At 37.2% G+C, this 17617-nt stretch overlaps 1 protein-coding gene across 5 annotated transcripts in view; it reads left to right on the plus strand.

Annotated features, from left to right (window-relative positions):
• Nucleotides 1-1802: 1802 nt before the first annotated feature.
• Nucleotides 1803-17617, plus strand: part of MTMR2 (myotubularin related protein 2) — an 86887-nt gene continuing 71072 nt past the window's right edge. For 3 of the 5 annotated variants that reach the window (XM_032488289.1, XM_006186510.3, XM_032488291.1), the window contains exons 1-2: nucleotides 1917-2051; nucleotides 10883-10953. Coding sequence is in view for 1 of the 5 variants with exons in the window: in XM_006186509.3 (XP_006186571.1) it covers nucleotides 1972-2051 (80 nt within the window). In the remaining 4 variants the exon portion in view is untranslated. Of the gene's footprint in view, nucleotides 2052-2159; nucleotides 2178-10882; nucleotides 10954-17617 lie in introns of those variants that run through there. The other 2 variants (XM_032488290.1, XM_006186509.3) reach the window with 2 other exon arrangements.

Here is a 17617-nt window from a genome sequence, read left to right on the forward strand (position 1 = left end):
GGGGATTCAGTCTCAATCAGAAAAATTCCTTTATGGTATCCTTTCTATGTCCTTCCTTTGTCCTCTGTAACAAAGTTGCCAGCAGAAGCATTTCCCCTTCACCCAGTTCCTGTTTTCTTATCACAATTCTATTCCTTTACCCTCCCTTCCTGCCCTGCCGGGGAATTTGAGAGGGCAGGGAAAGATTGCTAAAACTCTGCCCTCTATCCTACACCACTGCATCCAACAGTATATATGACTATTTTATTTTATTTTACTTTTTGCTTATTTATCAGTTCCCTCCCCATTTCCTCTTCCACACCTCTGTGTGGACAATGGATTAATGCCAAAATGTTTTTCCCCCACAGACACTTCCAGCACACACAGACTTCAATCCAAGTTACAGCAGGACTGAAAGTTTCAACTTCTTTTCTAGTGTCCTTTCTACAATGCGGGGCCAGGTGTGCAATGGAAACTGACAAGCATTAATTTTTTTCCTACCTGTCCTATACTTTCCCCCTTATCCTTCCCATACTCATCACTTCCTACTTCTCAGTGCCCTTCCTATCCCCTCCTACAGCTACCATTTATTGACGTTGTGTTTATATACATTAGCCCACTCCATCCTGTGACAACCCTTATGACGTCGGTAGTAATGTTAGGTAGTTTAGATAGAAATGAGCACTGGGCAGGGGGAAAGGAGCAACCAAGAAAATAACAGTATGTCTGCACTCAGAATAAGGGATTCCAGAAACTTTTACTTTCTCTAAATGAGGGCCAGCAAAAGAAGCCCGTTAAAATCAAAACGCTGCAGCTGCGCATAAGAGAAGGCCATGGGGTAACTTGACCCAATGAACCTGCCTAAAAGGGGTTGGGCATGCCAGAGCACAAGGAACCTGAGTTGTCAATCATCCTGAGCACAAGGAACCTGAGTTGTCAATCAGCATGATCACTCAAAGAACCTGAGCTGTTAATCAATCAATCAGTCAGTCAGTCAATCAATCAATCTCACAAAAACGCCCCTAAGCCAGGGTGTAAGACACAAGAGCAAAGGAGCAGCACTATTTTTCATCTTTTGGACTGGCCAGCTCCCAATTCTTGGGAGTGTACTACCTTTTACTACTTTTTTACTTTACTAATAAAAATCTTGCTTATATCACGCTGTCTCTCATTAAAAAATTTTTTTTTTCGGGTGACTAAGAACCGAGGTAATTCTTATTTCCGTTTTCCCAGTAACAGTAATACTGATAACATCTGAGCGCTTACTTTGTACTAAGCATTGTTCTCAGCATTTAACATGTACTAAGTCATCTAGTCTGTGAAGCTATTATTATTACTATTCCTATTCTTCAATGGCAGGATTTGAATCCCTGTCGGACTGACTGTAAAGCAGCCTTTAATCATTATTTAATTAATCGTTATTTAATCATTTGTCAGCCTCTGACCTGAACATTCTGCCATCTCATCTCTCACATCCTCATCCTTTCCTCGCCTCTACGTTCTCGTCCTCCCTTCCTGACCCCCACGTCCCTTCTGCCTCCTCAGCCAACTGCCCATTCCTTGATTCCTTTAGTCCCCTTTTCCCCCGACCGCCACATTCTGTCACAGTCTTCCCCGTCCTCCAGATCCTTGTCTCTTACTTCTCGTGAGACCCTGGGCCCTAGTATTCCTTTACTCCTCTCTTATTTTTAAAATGTCCATTCCTTCCGCAGGGCCTGGTCCCTCCAGCCGGCCGGGACCCTCACCCGCCGCGCGGCCGCCGCCGTCCTGGGAGAGGGACGCGGCGGCCGCGGGGCGGCGCGGGGTCCTCCGGCTGCCCGGCAGCCCCCGCGCGCGGTGCAGACTGGGGGAACATGGCCGCTTCCGGTCTCCCTCCCGGGCCGGCGCGGGCCTGACCGCGGCCTCTGCCCGACGCACTCCGCCCTCTGCTCCTCCCGCCGGGCTGCCGCGGAGGTCGCTGCAGCCTTTCCCTCCCGCTGCCCGCGCCGCGCCATGGAGAAGAGCTCGAGCTGTGAGAGTCTTGGCTCCCAGCCGGCGGTAGCACGGCCGCCCAGCGTGGATTCCCTGTCCAGGTAACCGGGACGCCCGGGGCCCCGCCCAGCGTCCGAGGGGGATGGAGAGCGGCCGGGGACCCGTGGGTCTGCGCCCCAGCTCGCGGACTCCGCTTCCAGAAGGCTGAGCCGGAGTGCTTTCCCTAGGTCTGGGAACCACTTCTTCCTCACTCTCTGGGGTTTGGAGGCTGGGAAAGTGGAGGCTAAAACTCACTGCTTCTTTATTGGCCCCTCTACCTTTTGTAATCCCACATCGTTTTATCCGTGGTTGAGGTACCCCCAGTTCACTACTTTCTCTTGTCTCCTTACTCAATTCATTTTTTTGGACAGCCTTCCCCCCACTCTCCCCCTCCCCCCATTTCCTCCCCTCCTTTCCCTCTTGATCACTCATTCCAAAACCATCCTCCAGTTTTTCTTCCATCTGTCCTTAAGTCTTTGGTTTTTGGGTTCTTGCCCACCCTTTCGTCTTTTTTTCCTTCACTTCACTTAACCTCTTTTACTATTTTCCTTACACTCGGATCTCCACCTCTCCACCTTTGCTTAAAAATATAAGTAAAAATGCCCATCACCGTGCTTCGCTGGTCTAAATCTTCCAGCTGAAAGTCATTATTCCCGAGTGGGAATAACTAATGAGTGGTGCTTTTCTTCCTTGCTGGGCTCCCGGTTCTCCAGGTTATTTCTCTTGCATCATATGGGATTTCTTTCCCTAGAATTTTGAGGAGGACTTTAGTATGCAGCTTGGCAGAGAGCTGTTGTGAATGTTAACTACACATGTCTCAGATGCAGGTTTTTTCTTTGGTTTTAAATTAGTGATGTAAAATTTTACTCAGAAATAATAGAAGACCTGTATTTGTCATACAGCCACAGTGGAATCTGTTCTTTTTCACTGAAAAATAGTCAATTTATTACAGAGTTACTAGATGCTAAACTGCTGTGTAAAAACGCACAGAATTTTCATTTTTCCCGGTGAGTAAATTGAAGTTGTTCTGTCTCTTTTAATTCATTTTGGACTCTGCTAAATATGGGTGATACTGCCCCTCCCCTTTTCCTGTTGCTATTCAAGACCTCATTGGAGAATCATTAGCTAATTCTATCTTTCTAAATTAGATTCTCTTCCTATATGCATTCATACCAACCTGCCTGTCCTTTTTTCAAAGTCCTTAACAAGCACAGTGTAATTGTGGTCTTAATTGTCTTCTCTATTAGACTAGAGGCTACTTGAGGAACAGGATCATATCTTACTCATCTTCATATAACCAGCATTTAACAGAGACCTTGCCTGTCACAGGCGCTCAGTACTTTTTTTTTTTTTTAATTTGTAGATTGAATTATCTGAGAGAAGAATTTTTCTTTGTGTTTGATTATGCATATTGTACATTTGTTTCAAGTATTTTTTAATTCTCTGTTTATTACTCTAAGATTTAGAAAGTGGGGATTTATACTTAGCTGTGAAATCAGTTGGAAAACAGGTTGGGAAATGGTAATTTTACGGGAAAGTTACAAATGGCCACTATGGTTCAGAATGTAAAGAAAACAAATGAGGCAACTAGTAAGCTCATCCAAGTGAGAGGATTTGGAACCACAGGAGGCAGTATAGCCTTGTTAGAAAGAAAGTCCTGGAAGTCAGGAGGCTCCGGCTCATTTAAAGTCCTGGGCTCAGCTAGTGATGTGGCTTGAATCATTTAACCTTTCCAGCCTGCAGTCTTCTCATCTTTTAAAATAAGGGGGTTGACCTAGAAAATCTGGAAGGTCCCTCAGAGCTCTAAAATTCTATCATTCTGTATCTTAAGATAATACTTTATCTTAACGCTTAATGATAGTAACCTTTGTTTTGGGTTTTTGAAATTACTCTAAAACGTCTATTATAAACTAATGTACCTAATTGTGTCACTTAAGCATATTTTTATTTTCTCTAAAAAAAAGGCCCAGCAACTTTATACATATATTCTAACTTGTTAATGAAACATTATGTTACATATGAAGAAAATTAAGAACTCTTTGAATTTTGACTAGAGTGTGTTAGCGTCATCCTCTCTGGACAAAAATATAAACATATCTCTACTTTCACAGGAAAATGCCAGCTTTCATTCTTCCTCTCTGCAAGGAAGAAAAATAACATTTATTGAATGTCTACTGTATGGAATTCATTCTGCTAAATTCTTTCATGTCTTTTATTTCATGAATCATTACAGCTATTGGTGGCAACAGTATAGAATAGCTGCATTGTAGACACTTTTTAGCTTAATGTTAAACTTTATATAGGGTAACAATCAATCACAGGTAATTCTAATACACAGGGAGGGTGGATGACTATGTTACAATAGCTATGTTACGTGGCTACCCACATTATTATTTTTGCTAGCCTATGTTAAAGCAAAATACTGATGTTTGAAATGTATTATCTCAGCCTTTTTCAGAAGTTTCACCCTTAAATTGTAGTTACACTTTTGTTTTATACGATTAGGAAATGTTCATTTTCAAATTTTGAATTAGGAAATTGCCTTTTGAAATTGTTTTGCTGTCTCTTGCAAAATAGTAATGAATAATACTATTCAGTGTGTTACAGATTGTCTTTTACACACTAGATTAATACATTTCTGCTCAGTTTAGCTCCAGGGAAAATTGTTCATGCAAACAATTATGTATACTTCCTATTTGTTTGAAAATAGAAACTGTGTAACTGCCTTTTCAGTTTGGCAAAAAGACTTCGATGAGATTTATAACTGAAGTTAGTAATATACTCACCTTTAATTTCTTCAGGTACTTCTGTTAGATAAATTCACTTTAAATATTATGTTTAATATTAATTATTAATAAACATATATTAATAACATAACATAATATATATTATATGTTATATATAATAATATACATTATAATATATAATTACTTACTAATTATTAATAAAAATAAAATATGTTTTAATTTGCTTAATTTGTAAAATGTTTTACGGTTTTCTGAGAAGTAGGGAGAATATAAATCTGAAAAATAATACATTAAACCATGTGGTTGCCCATTTTTTTTTGGAAAATGACACATTCCACTGAAGTTGGGTGACTGTCTCTTATGGGATCTGTAGTTCACATTAAGCAGATGTTGCAACTTTATATCTGTGTATCTGTAGTCTGTATATACCTATAAATCTGTAGTCAGCTCAGAATTGCTATTGCTTCTAGCTTTGCCTTCTAGGTTATCATAGGCCTGCTGTCTTTGTCACGAAAGAGCAGTTTCATTCTAAAGAGATTCAGATAGCAGCTAATTGGCTATAGTTATGTCGCCTTGCAGCCTTAAGAAAGGTAATTTTCAGGGGGAGGGTATAGCTCAAGCAGTAGAGTGCATGCTTAGCATGCATGAGGTCCTGGGTTCAATCCCCAGTATCTCCTCTAAAAATAAGTAAACCTAATTACCTCCTCCTGCCAAAAAATTAAATAAATAAATAAATAAAAACTACAATAAAAAATAACTTAAAAATTAAAAGAAAGCTAATTTTCTTTGAGTCTGCTTGGTGTTGCCCTGTTTCAGTGAGCTTTTCAGCAGCTCTTGTATATCCTGCTATTGTCCATTCATTACACATGTCCTGCCCCACAGAGTTGTAAAAAATTTCACGTCAGAACACTGATAATCTGGCTATATTCTGTAATTTTATTCTTGTTGGTCTTGCTCTGATTTTTATATAGGATGTAGATAAAACAATACTGTAGGCTGGATATGGTAGCTCGGGTAGGCCTGAGCCTCAGAGTTGTAGAAGTTACACAGCAGAATTTGACACTGTATTGGTACTATTCTACCTTCTTTGTCTGGCTCTCCACTTTTCAGTTTGTACATTGTTAGAAAATGTGCTGCTTGCGTGTGTTTCTTGGATTACTTTTTACTGTGCATAATCAAATGCTAATGTATCTGGTGCCACATAGGTGCTCAGTGAACATTTATTACATTAAATACGGAAATGGTGACTGAATGTTCACCACTTGTTTTTATTGTTTCTACTCAAAGAGTTAAAAAGGGTTTTCTGATGTGGAATATAGCCTGTAAAATCACAATTTCAGGTTCAAGCTGAAGACACCCGTGCGTGAAACCTCATGACACCCGAGCTATTTTACTGGCTGCATTATCTTTTCTGTGCCCAGTCCTGTGTGTCTTCACAGTGTTATGTTCCCTCAGCCTACTGACTTTTCCATCTGCCACTCTTGGTTACTTTGGTCTCTTTTTCTTTAACTTATTTTGTCAGTCATTTTATATAATGTGTATTTCTTCATTCTCTAGTTACTCTGGGCACCACTTGTTTGTCTCAGATTATTTTGGATTATCAGTTAGTTTCTAGGGTATAAATTTGTTAGCATTTATGAACATCCCATATTTAACTTAGATTAAATAAAGTCAAAGGGGAGAGGCACATAATATAATAAAAAAGGTAACTCCAACTAATTTCATTTTTTATTGCGTATCTGTTTTAAAATTATCATTTGAAAACAGCATGAATTTTAATAGTATTTATAGCCTTAACAGGTAGAACTTTTAAGATTTCTGGAGTACATTTTGTTGCAAGGTCTCACTTCTAGTTTCAGCCCCAAGGTCACTTAGAGGTGAGGTGTCAGTAGGAAATATCCTTTTAGGTGGTTTTTTCAGTCATGGTGATGGATTTGTATCCAATCACACAGTCTTACCATTTCTCCTCGTGACTCTTGGCATGTCTTCTGAGACGGCTGGCCAGGATTAGTGGTAGAGACTATAGCTACGGAACAAAGTGAAGCTAATAGATTGACTCTCCAACTTTGGCCTTATTATTAGCAACTTGCATCAGACATTGAACATACTGGTAGCTTAAAAATTACTTATTTTGGATTTCATTATAACAAGACGCTGAAAGAACTTTAAAGTTCTTAGATAAGATCCAATATTATTGTTAACTAATCAGTCATTTTGTATATATTTTTCCAGAAGAACATTTAAAGAGATTACTTATCAATCAAAAGTACTATATTCAAAACCTTATAGTAGCTTATGGTGAAAATATGAAAATGAATATATGTACATGTATTTCTGTACCAGAAATAAACAATATTGTAAACTGACTATACTTCAATAAATATATATATATATACACACACACACACACACACACATACACACACACAAAAAAAGCATATAAGTTAATACTAAAGCTGAGATTGGGTCCTCATAATAGGTTGTATTTTTTCCTCCTTATCCTGTCATCAGTGGTCTTGATACGTAGGTCAGTAGTTCCAAGACCAGTGGCATCAGCATCCCTTGGGAGTTTGTTAAAATATGGATTTCCTGGCTGTACCTCACGTCTAGCTGAATCAGAAATTGGGAGTAGAGACCACAGTTCGTGCTTTATCAAGACCTCCAGGTGATCCAGGTGCATGTTGAAATTTGAAAACCACTGTCTTAGGTCTTCTACTGATTGTTGCCTAGTAACTCCATCAGTGTTAGTTGAAATGGACTAAGTTAAGGTCTATGTTAGAACTACTATAAGCCTGTTACTTGTGAGTACTTTTGTAAAGATATTGACTGAAATAGTGAAAGGTAAAATTCATCTGCTGTGGATTTATTTTATCTGGTTTTTAGGAAATTTCCTGAGGTCTTTTCTTTCTTAGCCACAAGAAAGAACACAAATCAAGAATATATGTTTTAGGCTTTTCTTAAAAATTGATCCTTGGTGAGAAGCATTAGTGGTAACATGCATTTAAAAAAGTATTATAAAGAATCACCTGAACCAATAAAGGATTAAGCCCACGGGAAGGAAATAACCCAGATACAGATGTTCAGAAAGCAGTGAGTTTATTTTGGAAAGTTGCCAGTTAATGCTATTGTATTCAAATTCACCAGGGACTAAAGTTGCATGTGATTCAGGACTTGACCAGTAGAAATTCTCGACATTTTAGTATAGAATATTTTCTCTTTTTAAGGAAGTTAATTTTGAGTGGGTAAAGCACTTGATATCTTTTGGCCTTTCTATGATTTAGGTAAATCAGTGGATAGGATTAAAAACTATTGAGAGGTGATAGTCATGGGTAGGGAGTGATTTTGTAAGCCTGCTTTCCACAGGAAGTCAGGTTAAAAATGGAACTATATAAAAAGAAAAGATTGGTACAAGGTTATTAAAATTAAAGGGACTAGAGAAGATGTTCTCTTAATGAAAATAATAATCTCAGTTCCCTTTCCTGTAGCTTTATTACACAGAACTAATTGTGCGTATGCCTCTTAATGTGTTTCTTTATATGTACCAATGTGGTCATCACTATAGACCACTAAAGAGCAAGCTTCAAAGTTCTTCCCCTGTTCAAGTACATAGTACCCAGGGCACTAATTGCTGATGATTTTTCTTCTTTCAGTCACTCTTACTGTGATTAACTCTTGGGCTCTTTAAATACTTCTTAGTCTAGATTAAATAAGGGCAGATGCTGTGTTTTAAATATAATAAAAATTAACTTTTAAAAATGTTTTAACTATACACCTCAAGAAACCTAAGTAACACTTACTCGGAAAACTCTTCTTTCTTCTTCTTTATTTACTTTTCTTATTTTTAAGTTAGGGTTTAGATTTAGCAAAATATAACAGAAAATCCAAACTGTGGCTTAGAACAGAAATAATTTTTTTTCCCACGTGAAAGCCCAGAGATAGTATAGATTTGACATAGCAGATATGATGTATCAAGGACACAGATTCTAACTTAATGTGCCTTACATTCCAGAGTTACCCCAGGAACCAAAATTGCTATCTCTAACCATTGAATCTCCATTCTATTTAAAAGGAAGGAGGAAGGGAAGAAGAAAGGCATGTGCCCTCTATTTAAAGGATATCTATTTTGAAGTCACAAGTTGCCTTTTAAGTTCACATCCAGTTGGTCAGATCATGGTCCCATGACCATACCTAGCCACAATGGATGCTAAGATACATAGTCTTTTCTGAGAGGTCTGTCTCTAAGGAATAGGAAAGAATAGGTGTTGGGAATAGTCAGAAACTTCTCCCATGTGTACAAATAAATCATCTTTAAAGCAAGGGAGATACTTTTCGTTTAAAGTGTATAACACTTGTGCCAGAGTCATTCTTAGATTTGCCTGCAATGACCGTAATAGAAAATGCACAGGAAGATGATGTGCTGTAGCAGACCAAAAGTGAGAACTGTGTCTTGGAACATTCTAAACGCTGAGTTTTTAGGCTTTTAACTTTTTTTTGTGTGTAGTATCTTTGGCTAGATTTTTATAATACTAATCTGGGACCATAAAATAAAAGGGATACACTTAATAATTGCCAGATCATTAGGTGAAAAGCAAATAGAAATCAAATGAAGAATAACCAGCTATGCTGTTTCATTTGAAGAGCTCAAGGAGTTGCCTGGTGAAGTAGTTGTGTTGTGAGGATGGTGGCCTGCACTGCTCACTCCTCTGTGGTTGGACACTCATTTCCAAGCCATGTGTCCAAGGGTGTTACCTCCCCCCAGAATATTCCATCAGGTTCTCCTTAGCTGTTTTCTCTCATTAGAGTTCAAAAGGTTTGGTTCATGAGGGAAATAAAGCAGGCAGTTTGGGCCATGTTAAGTTTATGAATGCTTTTTCCCAATATCTTGTGTTTCTTTTTGTATCTTTGACCTAAAAATTTGGAAATTCTGAGAAATTGATATTTTATGCCTTTTTGTGTCACCCAAGTTAAATATTAATATTTTAAGCATGTAATACCAAACAGAAGGGGTATAATCATATTGCAGTGAGTAGAGGATAGAGGAGTCTCTTCTGGATTGATACAGCATTGTTCATTGCATTCAGAGGGTTTAATAGTAACGAGTTACAAATATATCCATCTTCTTTCTTAACAGCATTGTCTTTACTGACAAGAGCAAGTGAGCAGTTGTTCAACTAGGACTTTCTTAGGAGGTTGTATATCAGCAAAAGGTGTACTAACTTTGGCTGACGATAGGCCAGTGATTATGAGCCTTGATTTTACTGAGTTGAACCAAGATGCCCAGCAAAGGTCAAAAATAAAATTTTGTATGATACAAATGTCCTCTGTTACTGGTGTTGGATAGTATTCTTCCATTATAACCAAAGGCAGTACCTAAAAATATGAACACCTGAGAAAAGCTTTGCTTTTTCAAGTGATAGAAAGTTGTTGAAATAGTAAATTAATAGTATTAATATAAACAGTCACAATAATAATATAAATAATAGCACTTAACATTTATTGAGTGCTTACTATATGCTGGGCATATATCATATATAAATCCCTTATATGCATTTTCTCATGTAATCCTCGTATCAGATAAACAGTATTAATGTCTCCATTTTACAGATGAGGAAACTGGAGATTAGGGAGAACAATTTGACATTTGAACCCAAGTCTGTTTAACTTCAGGGTGTCTGTTCTATAAGGAACTCATCACACCTGAAGGTCTGGTGCCTCAGGTCCAGGCCGAAACTTGGTAGGTAAAGGGCAGTCCCAGGGTAGGTCGACTGGATGGTCTTGACAAGGAAATGAGTTTCCTTGACCAGCTGTGCTATTGAGCAGGAGAAGGATAAGGTACACATACACAATATATTAGTGAGTTTAGACTGTCCGTCTTTAAAGAGAATTTTCTCTAGATTTGAATGTTTTTTAATTTCGACAGAAAATAAGATTTTTTTTCCCTTTGCCTGATGATTAAGAGGAAAGTTTTGTTTTTATTCAGAATAGTTTTACATTTTGAACAGCAGGTCTATTATGAAGCAAGTAAAGATGTTGCCAGAGCCTCCTCCTGTCCTTCCCTCCCCTGTAGGCTTTACAGAATAATTTAGAATACTTTAGTTTTCCTTAAATATCTGAATTCCCCTAAGTTCCTTTGTGTTTATTTACAGTTAATGTGTTAAGAGCCATTGACATTTGAAGATCATCAGAAGTGAAGATAAAACATCTCAAAAATTATAATGTAAGTGAATGGGAAAATGGAAATAAAAAATGGACAAAGGTTAATATTGCCAACAGTATTTCTGCAACTTATGTATTATTCCAAGTGAAATTTATGCATATGAGTAACCAGTAACTTCAAACTTAAGTCCCAATTCCAAGTCCCAGTCCTTAAAATTCTGTGTTCTCTTCTACCTGGGGAAAGTAGTCACTAAGCTTTAGTCATCGGTAATTTTCCATTAGAATTCTTTTGGCTTCCATGTACTGTTTTTCTCCTCTTTTCTCCTTAGTACTTTGCATTTTGACAAGGGCTGATGTATTTAAAATTGCATGTGTCTGGAGACTGAGGTCTTCGCTTTTTAGCTGTTGAGGTATGTTTTATGCAGGTTTAATTTTACTACTGTTTTGTATGTTTCTTGGGCAAAAATATGACTAGTAAGCTAGCTAACCTCCTCCCTTCCTCACTTCCTTCCCTTCTATCTTTGCCCACTCCCTTCCTTCCTTTCTTATTCTCTGTAAATATTTGTTTAACATAAATCCTGCACATTAAACTAGATCTAGAATTCTTAAGACGGTGGTACTGAAACGAGTTATGTCATCTTTTTATACAGTTAGGGGCATTAGAGATCATAGTTAATTTCTCAAGCGTGGCTGAGGACCACCTGCTCTTCTCAGTCACTTGCGGTGCCTGGTGAACATTTAGCTTCCTGGTTTCCAGGCCAGACATTCTGAATCATTGTAACAGACCTGGAGAAGTTTAATAACTTAACTAACCAGAGGCACCCTGAGTGTTAAAAGGCCGAGAAAGGTTGGTGTTTTCTCCAAAGTCACAGAGGTATTTAGTGCCAGAAGTGACCTCCTGACTCCTAGTTCTAGACCTCAAGTCATGCCATGGTTTTTGTTGGGCAGGCAGCTTCACTCTGTGTGTGTGCATATATATACATGTATACACATAGATGTCAAATCATAAGCAGTTGATTATCACTGTTCCTGAAAAACAATCACTAAGAAAACAACTGAAGAACATGGACTGTTTGTTTTTCATCTTTAGTCAGACATGACTGATACTGATTTTGAAATCATTGGCTGGGAAAAGACCCCTGGTAGTCCAGGAAGAGGCAAAAAACTTTTTTCTTTTTCTTATGGCACTGTCCCTACTTGGTCTTTAAGTTTTATCATTCTGAAAGGGAGGGCTCTGATTCCATTTGTGAATGTTGGTAGCTAGCATCGTGCTTGCAAATAGTAGGTTCTTGATAAACATGGTATGAATAGGTTACTGTTAAAACAGTTTTTTTTTTCTTTTGAATTTTATAAGATACTATTAAGAGTGGTTTTATTTGCTTTGTGCAGAAGCTGGTGCTTTACCAAGCCAGAGACCTTAAATAATTAAAGTCATTTATACTTACGACACTCATTGTTGTGGTTGATGTTCACAGTATCTCTGAGGGTCTGAAATATTCTAAATTATTTTCTGAACTATAAGTGTTTGAATTAATTTTTATATTATGTATATCTTATATTGTATCGTGTATAGTATACTGATAGTGACTGAATTGTAACCTTACACTAGTCATGTAGTTATCCAGTATTCTTTGAAATATTCCTTAATTCTCAAATTAACTAAGTTTAACTATAAATTGCTATTACCCAATATTCTGGAAATTTTTGGACATGTGACATTTTAAAAATCTCTTATTTGTTTCTAACAAGTTAATTGTATTTTTGTAATTTAAAATTTTCTTCCCATTAAATTTTTTTTGCTCTTTTTGTAACCACAGACTTAAAATTATAAATAAGATAGCTCTAAAAAGAAGTTTTTTAAAAAGGATCTATTATGCAGTATAACTCCTTCATTTTTTATGTTTTTTATGTTTGGGCACTGAAGGGACTTGCCTAAGAGTGGAAGTTTTATGAATATTAAAATACCCCTGTGTACAGGGTAATATTTATTGTATTTCTATCATATGTGTGAAGTGCTATGAAAACTGTCAAGTGTCACACAAATATATTATTATGATTACTACTCTGATGATAATATGTCCACTTAGTTTCACTTTGATTTCATTGAAGACATTTAGTATTGTTTAATTGAAAATCAGAAAGAAAAATACATAAATTCTTATCACATGATCTGTTCTCTTATTTCTTGTGCTCAGATTTTACTGTGTCCCCTTGAAGCACATGATACTAGAATAAATACTTTGTAGGTTGCCTAAATTTCTCTTTCACTGTGCTAATCCAATCCAGATTGTCACTTTATGCAATTACACAGAATACTCAGGATGGTACCTCTATATTGGAAGACTTCTTCAGCAGTTTTCTGTGTGGAAAAAATGGTGAATGAATGATGTAATCTAAGTATGCTGATGGGCTAGTAACCAATTTAGTAATAACTAGTGTTTCTCTGTCTTGGAAAAGCAAAAGTATCCAGATAGCCTGAAGAATGGATATGTGGTTTTAATAATGAATTTTATGGTTTTAATAACGAATTCGGATTTGCATGATGGAGTGAGAAAATTACGTGCAAGTTCATTTACCAATACACATGTTCCCCAAGTGTTTTCTGTATTTGTCCAGGTAAAAGTGTCTGCTGAGTGAGCATTTGCTGAATGGTCAGCTCTCCTCTTTTAGTGTTTCTGCCCTTGTACTTCAGTTTGGATGGAAGCGTTTGTGTCTGAATTCTAAAATTCAAAGTGTTCTTTGAACTCCAGTAATCTTACCAGCTTTCAGTTTCATATGACATTTTTCTCAGCTAATTGATTCATAAATAACTTCTCTCTAGGCTACTTATGACTCCACTGAGTTTTAACTTCAGCTCTCATCTGATTTTGGATCAGGATTTCTGAAGAAAATCTGAGAAACTCCTTTAAGGAGTTGCTGAGGGTGTTGGGATTGATGCTGGGATTCAGGGTCCCTCCTGTTCTCCAATTCTTACCCCATCCCCCAGGGACACACTCATTTTGGCTAGACTACCTTGGCTTTTACCTATTTCTATTTCCAGATAAGGTCTTTGAAGAAACATACTCTACAGAAAAAAAAAGACGTATGTAGACCATTTTCTATACAACCTTGTTTTTCACACTTTCTGCTGCAGCATTAAATACGTCCTAACTTTTAGTTAGGGAAATGTAGATGATAGACCTGAAAATAAAATAATTCAAGTTAAACTGTATCCGTGGTCATGTGTACCTCAGAACCTTGGGATTTTCCAGACTAAGTGTCAGTATGCACCAGCTGTCCCAGAGCTCAAACCCCCTTTGTTCCTCTGAAGAATACAAAATGTGGTCTCTCATCTCTGTCGGTCAGATGCCATGATGATAAAATCATTTATGGCCTCTCTTTTATACTATAGATTGGTTAAGTTAAAAAAAATTGAGATTTCTGGTATAGCATTTAAAAAATAATTACTATAAGCTCCAGTAATTTGGGGGAGTTGGTTTTCTGTTTTGGAGGCCCTGCAAGTATTCTGACAATAAGCCTTTTGTGTGCCAAGTGCATTACACACTCTGCAGTCCTTTTATTATTTTTTAAATAAAATTTTCAACAGAATGGCTAATAGAGCACGAACAGTGCTTATGACACTATAGTCCATTGTGTAAGTACTGACAGCAAAATTTGCATTCCTAGAAAAGCTTGCTCACAGTCAGAATATAGAGTACATTCTTTCATGTTCTTGGGCAAACATTCTATGTATGTGCTCAGCTCGTTACTTACAGGAGAATACTTTTTGGAAAGAACCTTTTCTTGCCATGGAATACTGAAGAAACATTAAATTGGCAGTAAGAGTGAAGCGATTTAAATAAGGCAAGTGATTTAAATCCTATTGTAATAACTATGGTCAACAATGATGGGAAGTAAAAGAAAGGCGAGCTCTCTCAAGTCCTCTGCAGACGCTTGTTTACTCGGATCTATGAAAAGATAGGTGACTTGTTTCCAGGCAGGTTTGAATTAACAGTATAGAATGCTGGTGTGTTTACCTGCATGTCTAATTTTCAGAAACACTTTTTCACTTTTGCCTGAAATGCTTGTATTTGAAATACTAGGTGAGGAGAACTAAGAGGAGTATAAATATATTCATGGCATCCTTCAGTGCTGAAATTTTATTTTTCTGTTCATTATTGTGAAATACCACCAAGTATTAGTGTGACTGACAATGAAGTAATGGTAATTCCATTAACAGCCCAGCAAATTGGCAGAGCCAAAGGTCAGTACTTTGCTAACAGTTACGTTGAAAAGTATTGGTGATGGAATTGGTTTTGCGATTGAAGCTTTGGGCCAGTCTTATGCATGAATCTTTCAGAAGTTACACAGGATACATATATGCACATGTGTTTAGGGGAGTGTGTGTGTGTATTATATGTATATATTTATATATTAAAAATTTTTCCCCTTGATATTTGTTCTTTGTATAAAGTGATTCATCCATTAACTAAAACTTTTTTTAATTTTTAAAGTTTATACATTTGATTACCTTAAACAGATGAGGACATTTTACAGTACACATCTGAGTAAAAAGTATTTTTACGGCCAAAGACTGATTCATTTTAATTTAATTAGTGGGTTCCTTTTTAGAAGGAGACCTTTATTTTTTATTTCATACTATTATCCCTTCTGAAAAAGATACTCTTGTATTTCCACAGTGTTACTCGTTGAACAGTTTCTACCAGTTAAGTATTTAGTACTAATTACTTTGTACAGATCATGTTTTTTGGTCCTTATTATGGTCTTATGTCAATATGGTATATTATAAAGGAAGAACTTAAATTAAGTAGCTGGCGTGAATTATTATTTGCTAAGTGGTAAAACCAAATCTTTGTGACCCTGCGGCTCCTGTTTTCAGCTGCTGAGCACTTCTGCATCTGTGTTCTGTGCTTTGTGTTCTGTTCTGTGATGCCGTTTCATCCTTTATATCCCTTTATTCCCACGCTGTACCATTATGAGATACTTAGATATCTGGCATCTGCCTTAGACTATGAGTTTCTTGAAGAAGATAAATCAGCTCTATTCCCAGTACATGATACATTGGTGATTTGTCAGTAAATGTCTGTGAAAGAGAGAGGAGAGTACGAAAAACGGTGATTAAGGAAGTTCCTGCTCCCCAGATGGAGGGGACAGTTGGCTAAGAGGCCTTTAGTGGAGGTAGAGATTGTTAGTCTCCATCCTTGCAAAGAAGCCGATGGGTACTTTGAGGCGTGGGAATGTTTGGAGGTGATAAGTGACCCCAGCTAACTGGAGCAGATTTCCCCGCCTTTGCAGCATTGTCAAGGATGCTTGTAAGTTCAGTGGTATTGAGGCACGAAGTCCTTCGGTGGTAGGTACCAAAATTCATTTGTTTAGACATACTTTTCTTAGTTAGCAAGTTTTTAGCCTTATTAATTCTCATAAGTATAACAACAACAACAACAAATCTAACTGAAACAAACAAAAATAAATAGAAAAGTGGAATGTACTTTATCGTATTTAACGATACTATTTTGAGAAGCATATAGAGAGTCATTTCTATCCCCCTACCAATCATTAGTTTGTGTAACTGTTTGTCTAAATGCTGCCCTTTGAAATAGTAGAACTTTTGAGACCAAAAGGGTGGAACTTTGCTCTTAGGAATAGTGTAGCAAAGGAAAAAGACATTCTCTTATAATAACAGCACACCAGCAGATGTGTGGGAATGACTAAGAGTCAGATGATGGAATTTCTGTTTTGACCTTGTGGTGGAAAGAGAACTGTGTCACTGGCTGAGATAGTGGCAGGACTGTTAAAAAACAGTATGACTAGTGCTGTCCTGTGTTAGCGTCTTACTCGCTATGGACCTAAGTTCTGGTCTTTCGCGGTGCGTGTGTATGTTCATCTGGTTATTTTGTGGAGCCAAAAGTTAACATTTAAATAATATTGACTTGATTCTTTTTAATTAGGGATAAAGAGAGTAATACAGTTCAGGGTGGAATGAGGAGTGGTTAGAGAGGGGAATTCTCGTGAGAGTGACTTCTTGTTTACAAGGACCGTGGCTCTGCAAATTTGGATAAGTGCATTTGTGAACCTAAATTGTTTGCATATTCATGTAATCTTTAACTGCTCGTCCTAAGCAGTTTTTTTGATACTGAATCAGAATGTAGAACATTAGAATATAATTGCAGTTTTATCCTAAAAGGTATTTTGAGGAAAGGAGCCTACGTATGAGTAAGTATAAAGAATAGCTAGTGTTGCTAACAGTGCTATTCCACAGTGCTGGTTATATTTTGATCAATTTTTGAGAAAATACTTTCTCTGTAACAACTTTAATGATTTCTAAAATGTGCGTTTTATTTATATTCTTTTCTGACATAGCACACTAATCTGAGTAAAGATATTGCTCTTGAGAGCAGAAATTGTTTTGCCTACCTTTGAGATATTATATGATTGTTTTTGTTCCAAAGCACACTTATCTCTTCATTATTCTGAACCTTATTAATTACTTGCAGGTTATCCAGGGCCTGAGAGTTTTCTATTCATTTATGGCTTAGCTGTTTGAACCCTGACAGTGGTTTTTTTGTACCTCCATCAAGGGATTTATAGGGACAGAAGGAAATCATGATTATAATTAATGTCATTTCTTAATAACTCTGATTAAAGGTTTGGGCAGCAAAGTGCCTACACTAATTGAAAATGAATATCATTTCCTGATGTTGCTGTGTGAAGGCCTTTTTGTGGGG

This window comes from Camelus ferus, chromosome 10, assembly GCF_009834535.1.
Source record: "Camelus ferus isolate YT-003-E chromosome 10, BCGSAC_Cfer_1.0, whole genome shotgun sequence".
In the NCBI taxonomy this organism is placed as follows: domain Eukaryota; kingdom Metazoa; phylum Chordata; class Mammalia; order Artiodactyla; family Camelidae; genus Camelus; species Camelus ferus.